Raw genomic sequence first — 26213 nt, forward strand, 5'->3', positions numbered from 1 at the left:
GACAAGCAAACATGCTAAGTATTTCCAGATTCTCCCGGGAAGGTGATGCAATCAGGGGTTGAGAACCCGACCGAGCAACCGAGCGTACTGCCGTCGTTGTGAGTCAGCATTAAGGACGCTGAGGGTCCCCGCTCTCAGTTCTCAGCCGCAGACCTGGGCACGGCCGTGCCGGTTCAGTATGCATTGCCGTCGGAGGGTAGTTGGTGTGCAGTAGCCGGTGGGTGTTGTTCACGTAAAATTATGTATGTTCATAATGGCTGAATTCATCCATTTATTCCTTACCCATTTGGCATAGGATACGCGCCATCTATTGGTTGCTCTGTTAGGTGATTTTTTATACGTTTCCGTATTTAATTCATATGACCGGCACCGCCGGTGGGTCCTAAGGTCCCTGTGTTGTGGATGAAGTCCGACACCCGTGAGGGGGACCTGACCTGGGACACATAACTCCTGCACAATACATGCTTGAACAGAGAGGTCGGTGAAAATCTTCCGCTTGCCAAAGTACTCATTTATGTACTTTTTGTGAAGGAAAGACTAATAGAAGTTAAATGGAGAAAGAAACTCCTGAAGGCATATAAAATCATAAAAACGTTTTTCCTCTGTGTGTAGAGGCCTGTGTTTTTATGGTTTACAAGTGACCTTGAATAAATCCTACCATTCTGTGGGCTTCAGTTTTCTCAGTATAAAATTAGATGTTTGGACTGGATGATTTCTAAGGCCTCTTAGTTTTTATTAATGGGGAAATATTTAACTACTAAAGACATGATGCAAATATGGCTGTTTGACCACAAATTTATTCTCATGCCATCCTTGAAACCTGCCAAAATGAATGTAAATGAAGTAAAAAGGCACAGATCCTCAAAGACAAGAATGGAAGGGCGAGGCAACAATAGGCCAATGACTGGAGTGAGATTTCAGTGGCTGCAAAATAAATGGACAAATGGTAATGACTTAGGAGAGCAGAGAAAGAAGAATCCAAGCTCACAGGGCCAGAGAAAGTGTCCCAGAAATTTGGTCAGTGGTGTGGGAACACCTTGAGAAAACTCCGGAATCCTAGATGCCAGTTACTGAGAAGGTGGATTTAGGGGCAGAACTGAAGTGGAGACTTGGTTCAGAGCTTATGTGAGAAGTGGTTAGGGGCACTTGGGGGGCTCAGTCTGGTTGGGCATCTGATTCTCGATTTCGGCTCATGTCACGATCCCAGGGTTATGGGATTGAGCCCCACATCCGGCTCCGTGCCGAGGTGGGGCTTGCTGGAGATTCTCTCTTTCTCTCTCCCTCCGCGCCCTCCCCTGCTGGCACATGCTCTTTCTCTAGAAATAAAATTTAAAAAAGGAAGTAGTAGTTAGACCACTGGATGCTCTTCCCAGCTTATGAAGCCAGGCATCTGCCTTCTTAACCTAGAGCAGACTAGAGATTTCCTGAAGGGGTTGAATAAAGAAACTCTGGGCTCTGAGACCCAGATGGATTCAACTGAGGGCTAGAGATGCCACACTGGAAAATGAGGGCATTATTTCCCTTAAATAAAAGTGTGTGTAGCTCATAGTGGGAATCCCAACATTCCAGCAGCCAGGCTGATACCTCCTCCTGGGAGATCAGGGAGTTCCAGGGTGTCCAGGTAACGTTTTTGAGCTGCAACCTTAAATTTTTAAGACCAGGCAGCAGGGGGGATTACTGGTCACTTGAGGAAAGCCGATAATGTAGGAAGAGACCAATTCGCAAAACATGAATCTATTGGAAGCAGCAGATGCTATAAGCTCCAAGTTGGGGGAAGGGGGCACTGCATTAAAATCCTCAGAAAGATAAGAATTTGTATCAATTACATAAAATATTTTTAAAATGCTGTTAAAAAGGAACAAATATAAGAAAATGCTATTAGTAGTTAAACGTTTGATAGCAAAAATGAAAAAATCAATAGATATGTAGGAAATATACTTAAATCTCCCAGAAAGTAAAAGAGAGAGAGAGAAGGTGAAAGAGAAGGAGGAAGAATAAGAGAGAAATTTAGAGTTCCAAACCAGGAGATCCCGATAGACACATAAGAATTTCCAGAAAGATAAAGCAGAGCAAATGGGGAACCAAGAAATAAGGTAGGGATCCGTGGGTGGAGACACTGATCTTTTCCTACGTTGTATTATTTGACATTTTTAACTCTGTATCATTTCTATTTTTTAAAAAGTAATTGACTTTAAATTTAAAAAAAAAGTATTTAATTTGAAGGTTAAAAATACTGTAGTTATTTGAGTTTTCATTGAAGACTAATAAAAGTGAGCAAGGAAAAAATACCATCTTGATTTTTTAAAAGCTCGTATTTTAAGAATATTACTTCACTTTCCATAGAGAAATGGAGGAACAATTGTCTTTTAAAAACAGCAACAGCACAGCAGTGGCATAGATTGTGGACCAGAGCTGATACCAAAGCAGCAGCTGATTAAGTTTGTAATCCGCAATCTTGCCAAAGATCGCCTAGTCAGTAGGGCTGACTTTTCCTTTTGGGAACAAGAAATATTCACAACTTAATTATAGTAACGCTTTTAACAGTTGTGTGAAATTCCTAATAATATCCTTTCATTCATGAAATACCCTTTCATTCAAGATATATTTATTATCTATTATGTGTTAAGCATTGTTCTGGTTTTTTTATATGGACCCATTTAATCCTCCTAACGGCCTTATGAGGGTGGGTTGTGTTGTCATTTGCCATTCTCATTTTGTAGATGAGGAATCCAAGGTACAGAGAGATTAGGTAATGCAGTTACTAGCCGGGTTACTCAGCTGGTAAATGGAAAAACCATGTCTTAAAAGGACAGCAGTGTAGCCTCAGAATCTATGCCATTAATGAATTCACTTCTACGCTGCCTGTTAAATAAAGAACCCCGTAGAATCTAGACTAAATATTTTGTCAACATTTCTAAAGCTAGTTGTTTTAGAAGAGTTAGATGTTGGGGCACTTGGGTGGCTCCGTTGGTTAAGCATCCAACTTTTGCTCAGGTCATGATCTCACAGTTCATGGGTTTGAGCCCCACATCGGGCTCTGTGCTGACAGCTTGGAGCCTGGAGCCCGCTTCTGATTCTGTGTCTCCGTCTCTCTGTCCCTCCCCTGGTCACGCTCTGTCTCTCTCTGCCTCTCAAAAATAAATAAATGTTAAAAAAAATAGAAGAGTTAGATGAATTTTGTCATAAAGCTTTGTGAGCCACTGACTGCTTGAGAACTCATCTAGGCCAGTGCACTCCCTGGTTGACTGACCAGGTGGAAGGACCCAGATGCTCCATAATGACCAGCCCAGTGCACATTACCTCTTTCCCACCCACATCCTCACGCTAGCACTGTTTGTGCTTCATGTCAGTTGCCTACTGAAAGTGTCAGGACAACAACTTAGGAATTCTGGGAACTAGCTTCATTTATAATTTGTGAAATCTAGCCATCACTGAAATGATTGGTTTTTACTTTACAGTTTTTAACCCCATTTTATGGGGTTTGTGAAAAACATTACAGTGTGATGCATATAGTAGGAACTTAAATATCTGGCGTTAATTAGTAATGTGCAGTGTACTGTCGTGTTTCCTGACGTTCGAGATTAATAAATTACTTTCAGATATGACTTACAAATTTGGTTTGTTTGTTTTCTCCTAGTTCAACTTTGTGGGGAAACTTTTGGGTCCCCGTGGCAATTCTCTGAAGCGCTTACAAGAAGAAACCTTGACAAAAATGTCCATCCTTGGAAAAGGTTCCATGCGAGACAAGGCAAAGGTAACATTCGTTGTAGACAATGGCTGCTTTTGAAGACAGGTTGTATAATCCACCTTTAGAGTATCCATTGTATTAATGCAAATTATATAAAAGCTAGCTAGGATCTTAAATGAAGTTATATGGAAACGTTGTAGAAGGCGGTGAGTCTGGGATGTAGCCGAAAATGGAGTCACTCGGGCCAGTTTCAGAACATGCAGTGTCTTACACGTACGTCTGTAACTATCACATTCATTTGTAAAATGAAGTAGCAATACCTGTGGTTTTGATTGTAGATACAACACCTGGTAGACGGATCAGTGAGACTGAAATGCCCATGAAGAGAAATCAGAGTTATCTGTGGTCTCGGGGCCACGGATGGCATTTTAGATGAGTCCCTTTGGGCCTTTTTTGTAAGCTTGTATTTCACATGGTTGAGTTCATAAAGTATACACCTTTATTTGCCCTTTTTGCCCTTCATTTGATACCCTTTATGTTTTACCGGGTTCAAGTGGATTTTAGACGCTTTAATAATGGCTTAGCGTTCCAACACACAGTTGTTCTCCTTGGATGTATTCACACTAACCTCCTCCTTTTTTAAGAAGTTAAAGTTAATGGAGTTGTTTTTATCGATCACTTTCTCAAATATACCACCTTTGAAAGAAGCATTCACGTTTCGTGCCGTGCTATCCCTGACAGTGTTCTCTGTTACCGTTTTGTTGTTCTGTCGTGGTGAAAAGATTGACATTACTGAAAACCAAGTCCGCATTTAGTGGTCACTTACCATAAAAGGTCAGACGATGATTGTGTCCGACAAGAAAGTTATTTACACAAAATCCAGCCTCCCCACACAAAAGTCCATCGAAACAAAGGCTTTTATAAGAAAAAATAGCTGCCATCTGCTTGTGAGTCAGGCAGTCTGTGAAACATGTTACAGGCGTTACTCCGTGTTCTCCCTGCAAAAATGATGGAAGGTACATAATATTTTTCTTGTTTTATGTGTAGAAAACCTGAGATTTAGGGAACCTGAGTGTATTATGTGAGTTAATCAAGGAAGCTTATTGAATTATTTGATTAAAACATGGCTGTGTATCAGACACCCATGGGATGCTGTTAAATATAAAGATTCCCATACAGCCTCTTTGGAGGGTAGAACCTCAAAATGAATTTTCAGGGGGCGGGGTTTGAAATGATTCTGGTATGGGCCAGGTTAGGTTAACTACTCACTAAGCATTGCTGTCTCAGATGATGTTCCTTTGATTCCCTGACTCATCTGTTCTGGGTGGAGGAAAGGGAACCATATTTTGGTCACTTGGTTAGAAATTCTGTGTATCTTGTACGAAAATACCCAATTCTTGCTGATACGTTAATGAGGTCTTCAGTAAGGCCATCCGGTCATGAGGTATGTGATATGCCCAGGGAAATTCATCTACATTGTACTGCTTATTTTGTTTGCTGTTAAGGGAGGGTTTTTTTGGTCAGAAGTAACATTTTATGGCTTACGGTGGCCGTGATCAGGGCGTCCACGGACAGTTTTACAGGTAGGAGGGAAGCAGGGAAGGCAAGTCTTTGGTTAGATCCTATGTCCAAGTAATAGCAAGTGCCTGGCTATCCGTTTAATGAAAGGGGTCCTAAATACTATCAGCTTGCTATCTGGGCTTGGTGGTCTGTCCAGATTATGGTGTCATTTTTTTTTTTTTTTTTTTTTTTTTTTTTTTTTTTTAAATTTTTATTTTTGGGACAGAGAGAGACAGAGCATGAACGGGGGAGGGGCAGAGAGAGAGGGAGACACAGAATCGGAAACAGGCTCCAGGCTCCGAGCCATCAGCCCAGAGCCTGACGCGGGGCTCGAACTCACGGACCGCGAGATCGTGACCTGGCTGAAGTCGGACGCTTAACCGACTGCGCCACCCAGGCGCCCCGATTATGGTGTCATTTTAAGGGCTCTCTCTGCCGTTGGCACAGCGGACACTCGGCAGTGCAGTAGCCAGGAATCTTTTCCAGAGGAGTCTGTGTTGTGAAGTAATATCTAATCTCTCCCTCTCTCTCACCACAGACCCCTTATTGGAGTCCCTTGAGTAGCACTGGGGTGGGCGGGGAATGAGGTGCTTTGACATCTACAGTTAGTCCCTTTGGCTCCCTGGTCACTGAGTGTCTGCTCTGCATTGCATGGGGCACTCGGTTCTCTTACCTGTTGAGGCTTCTTTCCTAGGCCACTTACCAGCCCTTCACTAATCCCTCCTTTCTCTGTCCTTGACCACATGGGTCTGAGAATCAATATAGAGATTCTGTAAGTGGCTGGTCATTTCCATTCCCTCAGGACACCCCGGAACTGGGGAAGTGGAGTACATTGTAGGTTCACAGCCCATTAAGCCTGCTGCCAAGCGGCGGGCTCAGAAGTCCTTTATCTCTTGACCCCACGGACCCCACTCTCCACCCTCATCAGCGGCCTTCAGTTGAGCAGCGTTGGCTCAGAGTCATGTTCGTTAACCCTCGGGCCGCCGGGTACCTCTTCTCGGTGTGCAGTCACTCTAGTAAAAGGCCCCTGATCCTCGTTGGCAAGACGGGGAGGGAGCGTCGCGTGCACGCAAGGGGATGTTGCCATTTACCGCGAGCTCTCTTGTTCTCTGCATCCCCGGGCCAGGCAGGGATCATGGGCCAGGAGGTCATCCTGAGGAACAGTGACAAAGCCTGAGGATTGTCCTCTCCTTTCACGGAACGACCTCGGCTACTCGAAACAGGGTAGGAAGAGCTCCAGCAGACTGGCTTCCGCCAGTGCCGAAGGTTCAGCAGGGCTGTGACCCTCGAAAACCCGGGGTTGTCTGGATCCTCTCTGATGTTTCCGGTCCAATTCTCAGGTCTTCACTGCTCTCCAGACATTTTCCTAAATCCCATACGAGAGATGGCCGGGCCGTGTGTGTCGTCCTTCCGCGGCACACGGGCCTCAACTGTGCTTCCGTGTGGGGCCTCCGCCGGCCTTCGGCCGTGAGCGGTGACACCCTCCAGGCTGCCGCTGGCTCTTTGAGCCTCGAACTCCTAATGTCAAGTCTGGAGTCTGTCACTCTCTTTTTAAAATTCTTCAGTACAGTGAACAATAGCCTGTTGCGCCCCACCCCACCGCCTTGCTCGTCCTGCCGTGCACACGCACGACCATCGGTTACACCTTCAAGGCGTTTCACTGACATGACCACGAGCGATGATTTCTACACGATGGGGACTTACTGGGGTCCCGCCTGCCGTCCTGCAGTCGGTCCTCACGGCCTGAACTCTGGAGCGCTGGCTTCTGTTGAGCCTCTCAGCCTGCAGAAATTCTCAGTTAATAAATAATGTGGATTGCTGCAGAGATTTCCATTACTTAATGTTAAAATCTTGTAGCTTTTCAAAGTGTTCACTGTCTAAATTCTAACAAGACCATAATTCATTTTATTCTTGTGTTTTCTACATGGATGAAATTATGGGAGTCGTTACGCCCTTTTATCAGCTGGGTTTGTAGCATAACAATCACTATAACGTGTGGTCTGTGGAGCCTTCAGTTTGTGCCAGACATGCCGGCTGTTTTGCCCTTCCCATCCGCATTATAGAATGATAGAATAATTGATGCTATGTTCATTTTTTGAGTCTTTCTGATGTACTACGCCTCATTGTAAGGACTTTTTGTGTCCTTAAACGTGAGACTCCTTTTTTTATTACCACTCCATCATATTGCCAGTAACTCCTCATTACTATTCTAATAACTCCTTTCTTACCACAACAACCCTACGAGCCGTTGATACTCTTATTCCCCGCTTAAAATCACCGCTTCGCGATGATAAAGTAACCTGCCCAAAGTTACGGGGTAAATGTTGGATTTGGGATTCGAATGCAGGAGTCCAAACGAAGTCTGTGTTCTTCCCCGCACACCATGTTGCCAGTCCTTATGAACCCAGGGAAGAATCTGGTAAAGCTTCTCGCTCTGTGGAGATGTGCGACGGCGGGTTAGGATAAGAAAGCTCTGCTGTTGCAGTTTACTTCCGCTGTAGCGATGACAGTGCTTCACCGTGAGTCACAGTGACAGCCTGTCATTATCATCATTAATTGGAGCCCATCGTAGAATGGGTAAGAAATGTTTAATTCTCTAGTTTATGCTGTCAAAAGTGAACTTTGAACATATAATTCGATTTTTAAACCTTCAGCTGTGAAAGGCAGAGTATCAGATGAAGCGATGGCCAATGTTCTGATTAGAACAGATGGCCTACCGTTGGGCTGTGGCTGGCACGGCTAGGATTGTGGTGTATCTGACTCAAAACCCCGTGCCCTTTTCATATTACATATGTAGATCTCTCTTTTCTTTGTAAGAGAGCAAATTAGTTAAGTAACAGAAGTTGAAGCCTTAAGTGGTGAGGTCAAGGGTGTTTGTGCCTCTTTGACCTCTTAGCTCGTGGTGGAATTAAAAGGTGTTGTTGCCAGGAGTTCTAGGGTTCCCTTTCATGTGGGGCTGGTGTTTTGGAGGTGCTAGCAAGGTTTCCCCCGTTTGGGAAATCACTCTAGATGTAGGTACGTACTCATCTCAATCTGTCTCATTTGAATGTTGGAAACAAAGACTTTTAAAAGTCCCAGATTCTGTCCTTTGCCACTCTAATGAATGCTAGTTAGGAGATCATGGGCGAAAATCACTTGTCCCATTCTGATCTGGGGTTTTTTTCCTCCTAATTTCCCCCCTGAGTTTCATTATGTAAACAAATAAAAACAAAGTTTTTTTTTTTTTTTAACGCATATCATAAAATCACGTAATAAGATCTTTCATTTATTTTATTCGTTTTTATCTTCACATATAGTGCCTGGCGTGTAGAAATGCTTTTTTGAATGAATATGTGAATGAACAAATGAACATAGAAATGAAATGATGTTTACCTCTTCATTGAAAAGACTCGCTGAATGTCTGCTGTGTGCCAGACACTTTTCTAGACCAGGGAGTGAACACCAGAGAAGACGGTCACGAGCGAACATAAAAATGAGATAATGTTTATCTCGTCATTGAAGATACTCGCTGAGTGTCTACTGTGTACTGAGTACTTTTCTAGACCAGGGACGAGCACCAGAGAAGACGGTCGTGGTGTTTGCTCCGCTGTGACCACCTTCCGTGAGGGAAATTAGAAAAGAGTCAAGTAAAGAATAGGTTATGTCAGACACTTTGATGGCGGAAGTGCTTTGTGGCCACACTACGGGCACTGGGGGTAATCAGCGTAGAGGGAGCGGAGGAGATCAGCCAGTCCGGCCAGGGGTCTGAGGGCGCCTGGAGGGCGTCGAGCTGGGGGGACACAGGTGTCCTTCCCGGCAGAGGCAGGAGCTGAGACTTCTCCAGCAGCAGCAGGAAGCCCGGGTGTTTTCGTAATTCCCTGCGGGAATGGCAGGGTCAGATTTGTATCTCAAGCCTCCATCCTTGGGGTAGTGCCGCTTGCTGTTGAGTGACTCTTCTGTGACAGCCTCATGCCAGATAAGCTCTACATAGTGTTTCTTCTCCTTTTCTTATACAGACACGCTTTTAAGCATGGTTTTTCTTTCTTCAGGAAGAAGAGTTGAGGAAGAGTGGGGAAGCAAAATACTTTCACCTCAACGACGACCTCCACGTTCTCATCGAAGTGTTCGCTCCACCAGCAGAAGCATATGCCCGGATGGGACACGCACTGGAGGAAATCAAAAAGTTCCTCATTCCTGTTAGTACGGTTCACCCTGATAGTTAATTTGTCCTTTGAAGTCCTTTCTTTATTTTCATCCCTGGTAACTCTTCTAGTAATTGTTATTTGCACAGCACTTCATTTGTCGAAAGGGTCCCTGTGAATCGGTTGGCAGTTTTCTTTCTTTATATCGAGGCGAGGGATTTTTAAAGAGATTAGGTTGCACCGGGAAGGCTGCACGGCCAAGAAGGGTGAAGAGCACCCTTGCCAGTTCACGTTTGGGGGCTCCCACGTCCTAAGCTTCTTCGTGATGTTAAAATCACCTACGGATCCACTGTTCTCCCACACGGATGCGTTAGTGCCTTCCATGGCACCAAGCACTGTGTGTGGTTTCAGGCCAGAGGCATGAATAAAAGCAGTCCCTACCCTCCAGGAACACATAGCGTAGAAGAGAGAAACGTAAGCCGAGGATTTCAGTACCGCAAGGTACACGTAACGACAGACCAAAGTGTCAGAAGCCCAGAGAAGAAGGACACCGTGGAGGTAGTTGGCTGGCTTCTGCCAGGTGTTTTGTGCTTTGTTGATGGAACAATTGCGTGTCTATTTTTAACCCTTTCCAGATACTTTGACGTTGCTAAGAATGTGATTATTTAAAGAGAGTGTATCCCTACTTCCATTATGAAAGTTAATTTAGGTCTTCTGTATAACTTGCATGTTCTAGATTAAAAAACTAAAACATTGAACATTTTGCCTCTTTAGACAATTTATTTAGAGAAGCTGTCACATCTGCCAAACAGCTGCCTGGGGTAAGACTGTCTTCAGCAATCCCAGGTTGGTCTAGTAGATTGACTTTACATACTGTAGCATATGTATCATGACTATATTATCTGTGAAGAAAACTGTTGAATTTACAAGGAAAGGATATTGTCAATCACGATTGCCTTGGAAAAGCCAAGACATGGGATTGTATTAAGTCATTTTACTTGGGAGCTGAAAATGTTTAAGCTTCCCTTTGTTCCCTCAAGCCAATATGATGATACATTTATTCATTTAGTTTAAAAACAAAGATTTTGAGTGCTTTCTATGTGGTAGATACGTGGAAACTAATAAAAGACATTCTTTTCTCTGCCCCTGTGGAGTCTGTCTAATGGGAGAGTTTGATAAGAATCAGATACCCATGTAAACATTGGCACTCTGACAAGACTGACTAAGGAGAGGTAAATTTAATGTCTTAGTGATCAGTCTTAGGGGGTGTTGATCTAGCCACGTGGGCTGCCACAGGGCCTCCCACCCTGTCCCCTTTGCACTCCTCCACCAAGACATGGTTTCTCTGTCCTTGAATCTAGGCTGGCCAGGAGAACTCTTTGCCTAACCCCCAGTTACAAAGATTTTCTGCTGTTTTCTCCCTAATCTTTTATAGTAGCTGTAAAAGTAGCTACTAGCTTTTATAGTATTAGTATTAGCATAGTATAGTATTAGTATATAGTATGTGTCATTTAAGTCTATTATCGTTAAGTTTTTTTTTTTTTTTAGAGAAAAGGAGTGAATGCACATGCAAGAGGGGGAGAAGGTGGGGGGGGGGGGAGAGAGAGAGAGAGGGAGAGAGGGAATCCCAAGCAGGGCTCCATGCTGTCAGTGCAGAGCATGGTGTGGGGCTCGAGCCCGTAAACCATGAGATCGTGAACTGAGCGAAAACCTAGAGTCAGATGCTTAACCCGCTGAACCACACAGGTGCCCCACCCAAGTCTGCGATCGATTTTAAGTTTGTGTGGTGGGAAGGTAGAATGTAGGTTTATCATTTTTTATATAGATGGCCAGTTGTCCCAGCACCATACGATGAAAAGACAATTCTTTTCCTGTTGAACAGCAACACCATTGTTGAAAGTCGATCGAACGTAAATGTGTGGATTTGTTTCCGGATTCTCGGTTCTGTTCCATTGATGTATATGCCTGTCCTAATGCCGGTGTCATGCCCTTAATTACTTTAGCCTTCTAGTACTTTGATTTGAAATCCAGGTTGTTGATTTTTTTACAAAGAAAAAGTTCTACTTCAAAATTGTTTTAGTTATTTTGGCTTCTGTGCATTTCAACATCTATTTCAGAATCAGCTTATCAATTTCCACACAGAAGCCTCCCGGGGTTTTGGTAGAAGATTGAATCTGTAGCTCAATTTGGGGATTATTTCCATCTTAACAATATTTAGTTTTCCAGTCCACAAATATGAAGTGTCTCTACTTAACAGATTATTTTTTTCATTTCTTTCAGCAGTGTTTCATAGTTTTCAAGGTACTAGTCATATATATACTTCTTTTATTAAATTTACTCCTAAGTATTGTACACTTTTTGATGCTATTGTGAATGCAGTTTTTAAAATTTCATTTTCAGTGATCCTAGGTTATAGAAATGCAGTTGACTTATATACACTGATCTTGGGTCTTGTAACTTTGCCGTACCATTAGTTCCAGTGTGTTGTTTCATTTTTATGGAATCATTAGGATTTTCTATATGCAGAGTCCTGTTATCTGTAATAAATTTTACCTCTTCTTTTCGGATTTTAATGAAATTAAAATTCATTTTTTTATTTTATTTTTCCCTTGTTACACTGACTAGAACTTTGAGTGCTTTGTTGAGTAGGAGTCGTGAAGATAGACCTCTTTCTTGGTGCTTTGAGTTTTCACCATTAAGTCTGATGTTAGCTGTAAATTTCATCGCTGCCCTGTATCTTGTTGAAGACGTTCTCTTCTGTCCCTAGGTGTTGAGAGGCTTTATCCTGAATGAGTATTTGTTGTTGTTGTTGTTGTTAATACTAGTGTATTGCATTAGTTGATATCCAGATGTTATGCCAACCTTGCATTACTAGGTGAGATCCCACTGAAATTACATGTTGCTAGAATTGATTTACAATAGCTTGTTAAGGATCTTGTCATCTATAATCATGGCGGATATTGGCTTGTAGTACCGTATTCTTATAATCTTTGTATTAACCCACACATTTACCATTTCGGCTCCCTTTTTCTTTCTGTGGGTAGAGTTACCATATGGTGCTACCTCTTTTCAGCCCAAAGGACTGCCTTTAGCCTTTCTTGTAACTGAGACCTGCTAACCAAAAAACTGGTTTTGTTTTTCTCAGAATGTCCTTATTTCGCCCACCCTCTGAAAGATAGTGTGTATAATTCCTGGTTGACAGTTTTTTCTTTCCAGTCACAGAAGGCCAGTCTGCTGTTTTCTGGCCCTCATCATTTTTGGTGAGAAGGGCATTCATGATTTTGTTGCTAATGTACGTGATCTGTTGTTTTTCTCTTGCTGCTGCCAAGGCTTTGTCTTTCATTTCCATTAATTTGACAATGGTTGTGTATGCTTATCTTCCTTGCTTGTTAAGCTTTGTGAAGCCATAGGTACATGTTTTTCTTCAAATGTGGGACATTTTCAGCCATTGTTTCTTGAGATTTTTTTTCTCTTTTTTCTTTCTCCTCTGCTCCCCTCAGGCCCTGGGCTCCCATTGGTTGTATGTTGGTCCACTTGATGGTGCCCCGCATTTCTCTGAGTCTCCTTTCCCTTCATCCTTTCTTCTCTGTGTTCCTAACTGGATCATTTTAATTGGCTTATCTTCAAGTTGGCTGACCCATTCTTTTGTCATCTCAACTCTATTGTTGCGCTCCTTTGGTTAATTTTTCATTATCGTTGTTGTTGTACTTTCTTTTTCTTTTTTTCTAAATCTTTTTTTTTTTCTTTTTTTCCAACATCTGGGCCCTCTCCAAGATAGTTTCTTACTATATCTTGACTGCCTGTCCGTCCGTCCTTCCTTCCTTCCTTCCTTCCTGTCATGTTTTCATGTTTCTTTGCATGTCTCCCAGCTTTTTTGTTGAAAACTCCACATTTCGGGTAGCATATTATAGCACATTTACATTTCGACTCATTTTATCCTTCAAGCTTTGTTGTTGCAAGTTGTTGTCTGTTTGTTTCTTTAGTAATTTAGTTGGACTAAATCTGCAGAGTCTGTCTACTTCATGGCTTACAGCTTTGTTAATTTTTTTACTTCTCACTTTTACTTTTAAGCCTGGCCTGCTGGGCGTGTCCTGTATGGCCACATGTCTCAGACATCAGCCAGTGATTACTTAGAGGCTGTGCTCACACACCTGTGTTAGTAAGGCTTCTGCCGCCTGCTGATAAAATTGTGGGGGTGCACCCACAGGGCGGTCCATCGTCCTATCTTCCCTGGTCTGTGCTTCACTTGTGACCGAGGTGTTAATCCCTCTCCCTCCTTTGCCAGGTGTACAGACTCACCGTCAGGGAAGGATGTGTGGAGAGTGTTAAGCTCTCTCCCTTCTCTGCTGTACATGTGCTTAACCTCCATTCAGCAGAGAAGTGCGGGGAGCGTACCCGGGCTCTCCAAGGCTGCTACGTTTCTGGCTAGTCTGCCAGGCTGCCACTTGCCCCACCCAGAACCTGAGTATTAGGCTTGCTGATTCACTGGCCTTCTATTTATTTGCTACCAAAATGGCTACTGATACTGACAGTGCTCCTGGGCATGGGAGTTTTTCATAGCTTCTTCCAAATTAAGGGAGCTTCCCCTGCAGCAAACTGTTGGTCTTCATGTCTTTCCCCACAGTGGTACCGACACGTCATCTGGGCTGGGGAGGGGGGCGGGTAGCATCCCCACACAAAATGCCACAGACTCCCACTCTTCGTGCCTGACACGAATACATTTCTTGTATTTTTAATTTATTATATAACTTCAGTCAGTTCCCATGGTTCTGAAATGGTTGCTTTTACATGTGTGGTCAGCTTTTGTTGTTGCTTTTTACGGAATGGCTTTGCCAGGCTCTTTGTTTGGCTGTACTAAAAGTCCCTCCTCTCTCATTACATTTATTTATTTTTTTAATCTTATATTATTTTGGACCTCTGACCACATGAGCATGTGCAACGTCTCCCTCCATTCTTTTTAACGTCTGCATAATATTTCGTCATACGCATGTTCTAAAATTTATTTGATCAGTCCTCAAATAATGAACATTTATGCTATTTCTTATAGAGTATAATACAAACACTGATCCTAGGATTACTCTTTGGCATAATCATTGGCATATTTGGGGCAAATATATCTGAAGAGAACATTCCTGACCGGGAATCCACTAAATTGCAGTAAATTATTTTTAATAATTACGTTTAAAACCTTTGTTCTCATTCTCTAGGCTAACACATTTAAATATGTTCTAAACTTACTGGACAGAAAAATCCCATTTACACCTATGTAATTAGAATTCTAATCACTTTTCCACTCTTCACAATTGATGCCCATGTTTGAATTAATGCTACAGTAGTGTCACTTTCCTGATAGGGAATTAAAACGATAATTTACTAATGACTAGTTTAAAATGTAGAGTTACTTAGTCTGTAAGCTGGCACATGTGACTTGGTTTCCCTCCTGATTTAAAATCATCATTTTTGGGGGGCGCCAGGGTGGCTGAGTCGGTTGAGCGTCCGACTTCGGCTCGGGTCATCATCTTGCGTTTCGTGAGTTCGAGCCTCGCGTCGGGCTCTGCGCTGATAGCTCGGAGCCTGGAGCCTGCTTCGGAATCTGTGTCTCCCTCTCTCTCTGCCCCTCCCCTGCTCACACTCTGTTTCTCTCTCAAAAATAAATAACAATTAAAAAAAATTTTTTTAATCATTTTTTTAAATCGTTATTTTAAAGACCAAGAAAATTATAACTACAGTGACTTTATCAGTAGTTTTGTCTGAAAGAAGCAGTCCCCTAAAGTTTTTAAAAGTTGTCTAAGGGGCGCCTGGGTGGCTCAGTCGGTTGAGCGTCTGACTTCAGCTCGGGTCATGATCCCACGGTCTGTGAGTTCGAGCCCCGCGTCGGGCTCTGTGCTGACAGCTCAGAGCCCGGGGCCTGTTTCAGATTCTGTGTCTCTCTCTCTCTCTCTGACCCTCCCCCATTCATGCTCTGTCTCTCTCTGTCTCAAAAATAAATAAACGTTAAAAAAAATTAAAAAAAATAAAATAAAAAAATAAAAGTTGTCTAAAATCACAAAGCTGGTGAGTCCAGTTGGTGAAATTCAGACTTAACGCAGGTGTGTTGACTCAGACTCCCATCATTTTTTTCCAACTATACTGTTTGTCTTCTTGAAAATGTAGTTTTACAAAGATTATGTTTTATTTTTTTTTTAATGTTTATTTATCTTAGAGAGAGAGAGAGAGAGAGAAAGAGAGAGACAGAGTGTGAGCGGAGGAGGTGCAGAGAGAGAGGGAGACACAGAACTCAAAGCAGGCTCCGGGATCTGAGTTGTCAGCACAGAGCCTGACGTGGGGCTCCAACCCACGAATTGCGAGATCATGACCTGAGCCAAAGTCAGACGCTTATTGGAGATGCTGACTGAGCCACCCAGGCGCCCCTACAAAGATCATGTTTAAAATGGGCTTTCATTCCCATTTTTGTGGCACCGTTGTAATCAAATAACTTCGCTTAGAGTAATTTTGTTTCCTTTTTAAATTTTTAATGGCATTTTTGGATTTTATGTTCTTTCCCATGAATCTGTTTTTGAGCCACAGACAATTTTGTATCACACCTCCTAGCACTTTTCAACAGGGCAGATATTTACCATTATGTAGCACATTTTATTTAGAATGTGCTTTACAAATAATTTATTAATCTTCACACATTTTTAGTAAAATGGTAAGGAACATATTAATAGGCTTGTTATAGACAGGTTGAAATAATGATAGATTCGAATGACTCTTTTGAGATCCTAATACCCTAAATAAGTTAGAGAAAGAATCCATAGGTACAGTAAAATCTAGACTCCTGATCTTAGTCATTCCCGCAGCTCAGCGAGTTGAATTTGTCATTTTTCTTCCCTTCCTCCTCCTCTGCAAGTGTTTGCTTATTATTGCTTCAGCTTCCTTTTGACCTCCTTTTTTGATTGTTGTTCATGCTATTTTTCTTATTGCACGATGCCTTCTACCTCAAGTTTCAAGTCATTTCTGCTTTTGAAAAGTAAGGAGAAGATAGCATATTTTTTACAAACGTACTAAGTATATTTCATGTTTTTAATTCTAAATAATTCAGGAAACTATTGCACCTGAATCTTTTATTCACGCTCAGAAATGCTGGTTTCTTCTATCATAAGATCCTCCCTTCCTCGCTCAGACTGCAGTCCTTTCTCTTCCTCTTTGTGGAGCCACACAGCTGGAAAACCCGCCTGCCTGCACTGTGGCTGTGACTTGCTTACTCCCACTCTTCATTCCCCCGAGATGGATTCCGGCTCTACCCTTCACCAGAAGTACTATTTCTGAAGTCCGTGTTGCCTTTATTGTTAGTGAATCCCATGGAATTGGTACTTGGCTGCTTGACAGAATGTGAATGCAGCACCGAATCCTGGGGCTTTCATGCTCCGATCACCTCCGTTTCCTTCTCAAATTCCTGCCACCCCTTTTCGGTCTCCCCTGTGCAGGTTTTCTTCTATTAGTTTATGTTGATGCCCAGAGCCCTTCTCTCGCTCCAGGAATGTGCCCCAAGCAATCCTGCCTATGGCTGACATTTGTATACAGAGGAATTCTTGTGCTAGAGGTCCCCACTACCACCTTCAAACTCAGTAATTCTCTAGAAGGACTCACAGGACTCAGACAGTGTGTTATATACTGTGAGTGTGGTTTATTTCAACCAAAAGATACAGATCAAAATCAGCAACGAGAAGAGGAGCACGGGGCAAAGACCAAGAAGAGTATGGCCCTGGTTTCCAGGTGTCCCTGTGCAGTGCAGAGGGACACAAGGACACGTTTAACATTCCCAGCAGTGATGTGTGACAACACCTGTGAAGTGTTCCCATCCAGTGAGGCTCTCCTGAGCCACAGCGTGCAGGGCTTTTACTGGAGATCAGTCACGTGCACGTACCGTACCTATGCACCTGACCTCGGCTGCTCACCACCCCACTTCCTGAGCCAAGACGAAGGTTCCCCACTAACCACACTGCCAGGGCAGGCTTATCTGGCCAGACTGGTGCAGCACGGCATCAAGCCTAAGGCATACAGAAGCCCTCTTCGCAGGCAGTCCCCTCTGTGGGCGTAGAGGTCACCTGCCAGGGGCCTGCCAAGAAAGAGCCCGCCTTGACGACAGGCCCTTCTCGGTGCTGTGTAGGGCCTGAGTAACCCTCGCTTGTTCACGTCTATATCCGTATCTTTAACTTTTAAATTTCTCGTTTTTATGTCTGATTGCTATGGGACATCTCAGTTTTAGTGTGTCGTGGGCCATTGCAGATTCAGCCTGTGCAAAACTGATTACAGCATGTTCCACTGTTACTTACCATTATTTTCCAGATGCCCCTTGACGGTCTTGACTTTGCTTATATACCCCCTCATCTAGGATGTTACCATTTCTAATAAAATTAACCATTATAAATAACACCAGATCTACTTCTCCTCATTCTTTCTGCCGCGTCCCTACTCCAGGTTGTCTATACCACGTACTGGAATTATGAGCTTCCATCTGGAACTTCTGCCTCCAGTGTGTGGTGTTTTTTTTTTTTCCATTTAATATCTTTATGGAGGTATAAATCACATAGCATAAAATTCACTCCTATAAACAATTCAGTAGCTTTTAGTATATTCACAGAGTTCTGCAACTGTCACTTTAACCTAAGACCATTTTTATGACCCCCCCAAGCAAACCTTGTAACGAGCAGCAGTGACACCCCATTCTCCTCCCTCTCTGGGCAACCACTAATTTACTTTTTGCTTTTTTGCACAGCCTTTATGGAGATATAATTCACATCCCATACAATTCACCCGTTTAAGGTATACAGTTGGCTGGATTATAGTGCCTCCATAGTTACACAGCCATCACCACTATCTGTTTTAGATTTTCATCATCCCCCAGAGCAAACGCGTCCCCGTGAACAAGCACTCCCCATTCCTGTCCCCTGCCATTCCTCATTCTGTCACGTGCCACCATTAATCCACCTCTGTGGGTTTGCCAGTTTTTGACATTTTGTGTACAATAGCACAAAATGTATGGTCTTTTGTCCTGCCTTCTTTCATTTAGCATACTGTTTTTAAGGTTCATTCAGTTGATTTGTCATTGCTGGATGATATTCCATTGTATGGATGTACCGTGTTTTATTTGTGTGTTATATGTCCGTTTATTAGTCAAGGACTTTGGGGTTATTTCTGTTTCTTGGCTATTATAAATAATGCTGATGTGAACATTCACGTACACATTTTTGGGTGGACGTATAGTCTCACTTTCTTGGGTATTACCTAGGAGTGGAGTTGTTAGGTCACTTGGTAACTGTGTTTAACAGTTTTGAGACACTGATGACTGGTTTTCCCAAGTGCCTGGACCATTTTCACTGCCACCAACAAGGTGTAAGGCTTCCATTTTCTTCAGTGTTCTCTCAGTCACTACAATACCCTTTGTTTAAAGAGACTATTTGAACATCAATCTATAGTAATTTATGTTTGGGCTCTCAATTCTATTTTATTGATCTTTATGTCTACCCTTTGAGCCAGTAAGTACTACACAGCCTTTTTTTTTTTAATGTTTTATTTATTATTGAGAGACATAGCATGAACAAGAGGGGAGGGGCAGAGAGAGAGGGAACCACAGAATCCGAAGCAGGCTTCAGGCTGTGAGCCATCCGCACAGAGCCTGACGCGAGGCTCGAACTCACAAACCATGAGATCATGACCTGAGCCGAAGTCGGATGCTTAACCGACTGAGCCACCCAGGCGCCCCTACACAGTCTTTATTTCTGTAGCTTTGTAGGAAGTTTTGATGTGGGAACATAATCAGTCTTCCAACTTTGTTATTCTTTCTTATAATTGTTTTGGCTATACTAGGTCCCTTGGATTTTCATATATAAGTTTTAGTAAAGAAACCAGCTGGGATTTTTGAGAGGGTGTTTTCCTTGATTCTGTAGATCAGTTTGGGAGGTGGGAAAGCAGAGTAGGAATATTGTCCATCTAGCCATGAATATTGGATATCTTTCCATTTACTTAGATTTTAAAAATTTTCTCCCAACAATATTTTGTAGTTTTCAGTATATAAATGTTGCTCTTATTTTGTTCATTTATTCCCGAGTATGTTATTCTTTATGATGCTACTCTAAATGGAATTTTCTTAATTTTATTTTTGTGGTGTTCATTGTTAGTGGAAAGAAATAAAATTGATTTTGTATATTGATCTTATATCCTGCAGCCTTGTGAAACACAATTATTGACTCTAATAATGCTTTTGTGGATTCTTTGTGATTTTCTTTGCATAGGATTATGCCATACCATATATGAACAAAGATGGTTTTAGTTCTTCCCTTTCAATCTGAGCACTATTACTTTTTTTTTCTTACATAGTTGTCCTGTCTAGAATCTCGAGTACAATGTTGGATAGATGTGGTGACAGTAGACATCTTTGTCTTGGTCTTCATTTTAGGATGATTCTTTTAGTTTTTTATTATTAAGTATAATGTTAACTGTGGGTTTTTTATAGTTTGTTGAGTGTTTCTATCATTAAAATGTATTGGATTCTTCTCTCAAATGTTTTTTCTCTGTATTAAAATGATCGTTTTTTTGTTTTGTTTTGTTTTGTTTTGTTTTTTGTTTCATTCTCTTCTTATGGTATTACATTAGCTGATTTTTAGGTATTAAACCAAAATAGCAATTCTAGTATGTTTTACTTGGTTCTTATGTATAGTCCTCCCTTTTATCTTGTTTATACTGCTGGATTTGGCTTTGTAATTTTTTGAGAGCCTCCACATCTGTATTCATCAGAATATTCATCTATAGGTTTCTTTTTTTGTAACGTCTTTGTCTGTGTTGGTACCCGGACAATACTGGCTTTGTAGGAAGAGTGAGGGAGTGCTCCCTCCTCTTTAATTTTTTTGGAAGTTTGTAAAGGATTACCATTAATTGTTTGTGGAATTCACCATTGAAGTCTTGTGGGCCTTCAAATTTGCAAGACATTTATTTATCCAGTACTAATTTAGTCTCTTTGCTTATCTGTTCCAATTTTCTGTTTCTTCTTGAGCCAGTTTTGGTAATTTGTGACTTTTTAGGATCCATCCATGTCACGGTGTCATCTTCGTTACCTAATTTGTTGGCGTACATGATCATAATTATTTCTAAAACACAAATCTAGGTATGCAAGTCTCCTCCTTAAAACTGTTAAATGCTTTTTAGTACCCTTAGTTCTAAACCTTTAAAGTTACACTTAAAATGACTTGAGGTTTTGTTGAATTTGGTTTCTGCTTTCTACTCCATGTTGAGACCAGCCTCCCTGTACACTACCCGCCCCCCCCCCCCAAGTTGTTTTTATATTTCAGCCATGTAGCACTTCTTCCAGTTCCCTACACACCATTTCTTAGGGTCTTAAAATACGATTTTTTCCTCCCATCTAGAGTATTTTCTAGCCCCTCCTCTGGTAATGAGTTCACACTCATACTTAGATGACACATCTTATGGAGAACCTACTCTTACTACCACAGCTTAAGTTAGATGCCTTTCCTTTTTGACCATTTAGACCGAACTTCCTTTCTAGTGTGAAACAGATGACTTTATTTATTACATGTCTTTCCTGATGACTGTTGAATGGAGTTGGAGGTATTAAGGAAAGGAGGAATCAGGGATCGCTCCCAGGGTTCCTCAGATGAATATTTAGAGAATACTGTAAGACAAAGAAGAGCAAGCCTCCAAGTATAAAATGTATTCAGTTTTGAAAATGGTGCCTTTTTCTAGTATAATATCCAAATGGAATTGTACAAAAAGAATGTGTACATGTGGCTCTTAATTGTAGTAAAGCTATCATGTTGTATGTATGCCTTCCTCCTTTGTTAGAGTGTAAGCTCATTGGCTGCAGAGACCCTGGCTTGCTTCTCTGGTTTTGTTAGTTTGCACTTCACAGATGCTCAGTAACTATGAGTTGAATTGAGTTGTAAATAACAGTGCCACGTGTCTGTCTGTATATGGTATCTTAATTTTATTATAAATATCTCACTTGGAAAGTATGCCCCACACAAGGAGTAATGGCTGACTGTAGAAAATTTTAGCTTGGGGAAATTGCTGGGGTTTTTTGTTTTCTGGTTTGTTTTTTTTTTTTTCCTTTTTTACAATTGATTGATGTGTTTTCATTTCAACAAACTCAAATCTTATGAAGTCAGCTATTTTCCTTGCCTTTTTTTTTTTCTATTAAATATTGTTATTTTTCTGGTCCTAAGTACGTTTGTATTTTTCACATGAGGTGAATTATGTTGTCTTCTGTCTTCTGTGTAGGACTATAATGATGAAATCAGGCAAGCACAGCTCCAAGAGTTGACGTATTTGAATGGTGGTTCAGAAAACGCGGACGTCCCAGTTGTTCGAGGAAAACCCACCTTGCGTACAAGAGGTGTACCAGCCCCAGCAGTAACCAGGTCGGTGCAATTAATTGACTTTACTTTTCTCGTTGTTAGAATTGGATACCATGGCAACCGTTTTAATCTTTTTTTTTTTTTTTTAATTAATAGTCAAACAGCTCTATCAGTGTATCAGTACAGAGCCTTTAAGGATATATTCAGACATTATGATGTCATATTGAGGGGATTCCCTTTGTTTGAACTGAGATATTCCTGGGTTTAAACATAACCTCTACTACTTACCGGCTGATGACTGTATAGACAAGTTTATTTATCACTCTAACATTAAGTTTTTGATTGTTTAAAAAGAATCTTATTTTAAAGTAATAGCACTGATAATGCAAATTGAGATAATGGAAGCAAGGGCTTTCCCCATGGAATACAAGATTAGGCTGGTTCATTGCCACATCTCCAGTGTGGAGCACGATGTCAGGCACCAAGTGGGGTGTCCATGAGCTTGTCATTTTATTCACTGGGAATGGCCTGTGGTATCTGAAAACTCCCGAGTTGGTCCACACACACAGAATTTTTTTTTTTTTTTGTCTCTGGATTGATGACTTTTTAATATGAAAATGCCTAGTGAATTCATGAAACAATTTAAACATAACCATGTATTGAGAAATGGCTGTCTCAGATTTATTTGAGAATTATTTTTAATTTTTTACCCAAAAGAAGAAGTGACACAGATTTTTCACTGGTTGAAATATATATATATATATATTGGTTTCACTGGTTGAAATATATATATATAATATATATATAATATTTTTTTTTTCAGATAGAATTGTGCATGAAATAATTTAAAGTAGCATTCTTTTATGTCTCCAAGTTAATTTGAGACAATAAAAAATCAGTCTTTTTATTTGAGTGTTGTTGATCAGGCCCTGGTCAATGAGCGCAATTACAAATAGGCGTTATTGCAGTATGAAATAAACAGATCTGTTCACGGTGCCAAGTGGGTTTTCTCTATAAGAAAAGGCTTATAATAATGGGATTGCTGTTGATGGTTTAATGAGATAATTTATGCGGGTGTTCAATAAGTGGTAAATCCCTTTCGTTTTCATTTCTTCTATCATTAAATTTACTTCAAATCGTAAGAAATTACAGTTGACCCTTGACCAATGTGGGGGATAAGGGCGCTGATCCCTCGCATAGTCAAAACTCCATGTATAACTTCTGACTCCCTGAAAACTTAACTCCTAATAGCTCACTGTTGGCTGCGAAGCCGTAACGACAGCACAGTTGATTAACACGTATTTTGTATATGTATTAAATACTGTATTCTTACAATAAAATAAGCTAGATAAAAGCAAACGTTGTTAAGAAATTCATGAGGAAGAGACAACAGTAGTAGTGTAAATGTATTATTTGTTGAAAAAATCCACACGTCAGTGGATCCACACAGTTGGAACCCATGTTCAAGGGGCAGCTGTCCGTCCTTGCTGTGTTAGCTTCCTGTGGTAGCTGTGATGAATTACTCCAGACATGGTGGCTTTAAACAGTAGAGATTGATCACAGTTGTGGGGGCCGCATGTCCAAAATCAGTATTGTCGGACCGCAGTCAAGGTGTTAGTGTCCCCCCTCTAGAAGAGAATCCTTTCCTTGTCCCTTCCAGTGTCTCGTGCCTGCTGATCTTTCTTGACTCGTGGCCGCGTGCCTCTGGTGTCTCCCTCCACCTGCGTGTTGATTTCTGTCACATCTGTCTTTGATCCCCGTGTGCTTCCCTCTTCCCTGTGATGGTATTCAGGGCCTATCTGGATGATCCAGGGTACTCTTCCCGTCTCAAGATTGCCCGACACTCACATCTGCAAAGGCCCTTTTTCTAAAGAAGGCGACAGTCGCAGAATGGGTGTCCAGAATAGAGAGCGTGGAGAAGAGCGCACACCCAGTGCCACTGTTCATGACACTTCTTAGGGATGCTGTGTTCCTTAAACCACATCTACCGTTTTTACAGAAGATAATTTCTAATTTAGTTGTCAGGTGTTGAATTAAGTTGAAAACGTGAGGAACAGATGAGGAGGGCAGAAGCTCTCTGTTTTGTGGCGTATGGTGTCTGGAGAAACGCCACAGGCCGCCCAGATGAAAAACTGTCCGTCTTGATGACAGCATATAGGCCGGTTGCCGTTTCAAGGCTCTCCATTGTCTTGACAGGTAATGTTCTCTGATGCAACCCTGCGGTAGTTTGTGGCGGGGTAATGGCTGGTCAGTGCGCGGCTCTGGGCAGAGCTTTCTCTCCTGCATTTGATTATGGGCTTCCTCGGTACCACATCTTTCAAATACCCTGCTTTTTTCAGTGTAAAACTCCTGTTCCCAGAAGAGGTACTCGAAACCCTTCTGTATTTTTTCTGAAGACCTCGCTCCACATGTCTGTATTGATTGCTCTGCCCTGTTTCCTGTGTTCAACCCTGGGCTGGAAACTGCTTGTTGCATGAAGTTGGAGCTCACGCCCTTTCCTACCTTTGCCCACATTGTTCACTGTTCTCTGCCCAGAGTTCTTGCTGTGTCTTCTCTCAGCCCCTCACTTGTTTATAGCCTACTTATCTTCGTGTCTCAAACCGAAACTCATTTTAACAAACGCCTTGCATCTACTGCTGAGGACTGTTCTCAGCACTTTACAGGCAATAACTAGGTCAAGCCTCATAACAACCCTGTGAGGTGGGTGCTATTGTGTTAACTCACCATTTTACAAACAGGGAAGTGACTACTTGCCCAAAGCCAGCCGGCCTGGGGCGCCGGCAGCCCGGTTCCAAGTCCATGCCCCTCCCCTGTCTTTGATCCTTCCTTTGCATTTTCATCTACAATCTGTTTCTTCTTCCACCCATTCTCCCACTGCATCTCTTCCACACAGCTTTGATTCTGTCACTTACGTTGTATTCTTACTGCGACACATGGCGGCATTTTCTTTTAATAGAGTTACTTTTATTTTATTTTATTTTATTTTATTTTATTTTATTTTATTTTATTTTATTTTATTTTAATTTTTTTAATGTTTATTGATTTTGGAGGAAGAGCCAGAGTGTGAGTGGGGAAGGACAGAGAGACAGAGGGAGACCCAGAATCCAAAACAGGCTCCAGACTCTGAGCTGTCAGTGCACAGCCCCACATGGGGCTCGAACTCAGGATGGTGAGATCATGACCCTGGCTGAAGACGGACACTTCACCAACTGAGCCACCAGGCGCCCCCATGATGGTACTTTTAATACACGATGTGATGAAAGTACGTCTATATATATATATATATATATATATATATATATATATATTCTACTACTTTTCCTCATTAAATCACATATCATAACTTGTGCATCTCCCAGAATAAAAATAAATGGATGTGGAAACCAGGATAAAAAATTACGAAAATCCCAGGGGTAAAGTTAGTACACAAGAGTACGTGTTATTCCGGACAGTCGCAGAGATGGTCTTTGAATTGTGCTTTGAGCTTCCTTGTAACCAAAGCTGAGGAAGACAAGGCTGTGGAATTCACTGTGTCTGAATATCTAAAAAAAGTAATAAAAGACAAACATGCTCATTAAAGCCAGTGCTTCCTAGTCCTGAAACTTGGGAGAAGTGTCCGCAGTGCCCAGTCCCCAGCAGATCTCTGCGGCAGCCAGTCCCTCCATAATGCCATTTTGATTCTCCCTCTAAAATAATCTGGTTTTCCTTAATCACCTCTTCCATCCTCCCTAATCTGGCCACACTGCTCATCCGGTTTTCATTTACAGTCTTAATGACTGGTTAAAATCCAAGTTGATTTTTGTCTTCTCCCTGCTTCAGTTTCCTCGGTGGCTCTCTGTGCTGTTACAGGAACACCCGAACCTCCTGCCGGGCTCGATGACAGGCGCCTCATCATCTGGCACTCTCCCCGCCCTTTCTGACCTTGTGGTTTTCCTGTACTGTGGCCAGGCTGCCCTCCTTCCTGTCTGGCAAACTGGCCAAGCTTATCTCCCTCTCACGCCCTTTACTTTCACTACCCGGGCTCTCACCTCGTCCCTGGGGCACCCGGTGGTAGGCAGACACAGGCATGGTATCCGAGAAGCCTTGCTGTTCAAAGTCACCTTGTTCAAAGTCACCATCCCCCAGTCCCAGAGCTGGTCTACAGCATCCTGTCTGGGTTTCTTAGTAGCATTTACTAAACTGAATTCCACCTTTCTTGTTTGTTCCCTTTTTCATTGGTTACTCCTCATTATAATGTAAACCTGCAAGGGCTCTTGTGTCCTAGGACCTGGCCTAAAGTAGTCACTCAGTAAAAAGCTGTTAGGTGAATACAGTACAATAGCAGGTCCTTTAGGCTCATTCTGGTCAAGTGTTGATCATTCAGAGTATTTTGTGTTAATGTAATTCTCTGTCACCTGACTGAATGTACTAGGGGATTAGCTTTGCAGGGGTGGTCATGTGGTTATCACCATTTTGGTATTTCAGAGTGGAACAAGTTATTACGAGAGTCGT

The 26213-nt window shown here is 42.0% G+C and overlaps 1 protein-coding gene across 4 annotated transcripts in view; it reads left to right on the forward strand.

The window, feature by feature from the left end:
• Positions 1 to 26213, forward strand: part of KHDRBS3 (KH RNA binding domain containing, signal transduction associated 3) — a 189906-nt gene that overhangs the window by 81783 nt on the left and 81910 nt on the right. For all 4 annotated transcript variants that reach the window (XR_014136481.1, XM_060611397.3, XM_060611399.3 and 1 more), the window contains exons 3-5: positions 3638 to 3754; positions 9277 to 9423; positions 21646 to 21785. Coding sequence is in view for 3 of the 4 variants with exons in the window: in XM_060611397.3 (XP_060467380.1) it covers positions 3638 to 3754; positions 9277 to 9423; positions 21646 to 21785 (404 nt within the window). In the remaining variant the exon portion in view is untranslated. The remainder of the gene's footprint in view (positions 1 to 3637; positions 3755 to 9276; positions 9424 to 21645; positions 21786 to 26213) is intronic.

The sequence above is a fragment of the Panthera onca genome, chromosome F2 (assembly GCF_046562875.1).
Source record: "Panthera onca isolate mPanOnc1 chromosome F2, mPanOnc1 haplotype 2, whole genome shotgun sequence".
NCBI classification, from domain to species: domain Eukaryota; kingdom Metazoa; phylum Chordata; class Mammalia; order Carnivora; family Felidae; genus Panthera; species Panthera onca.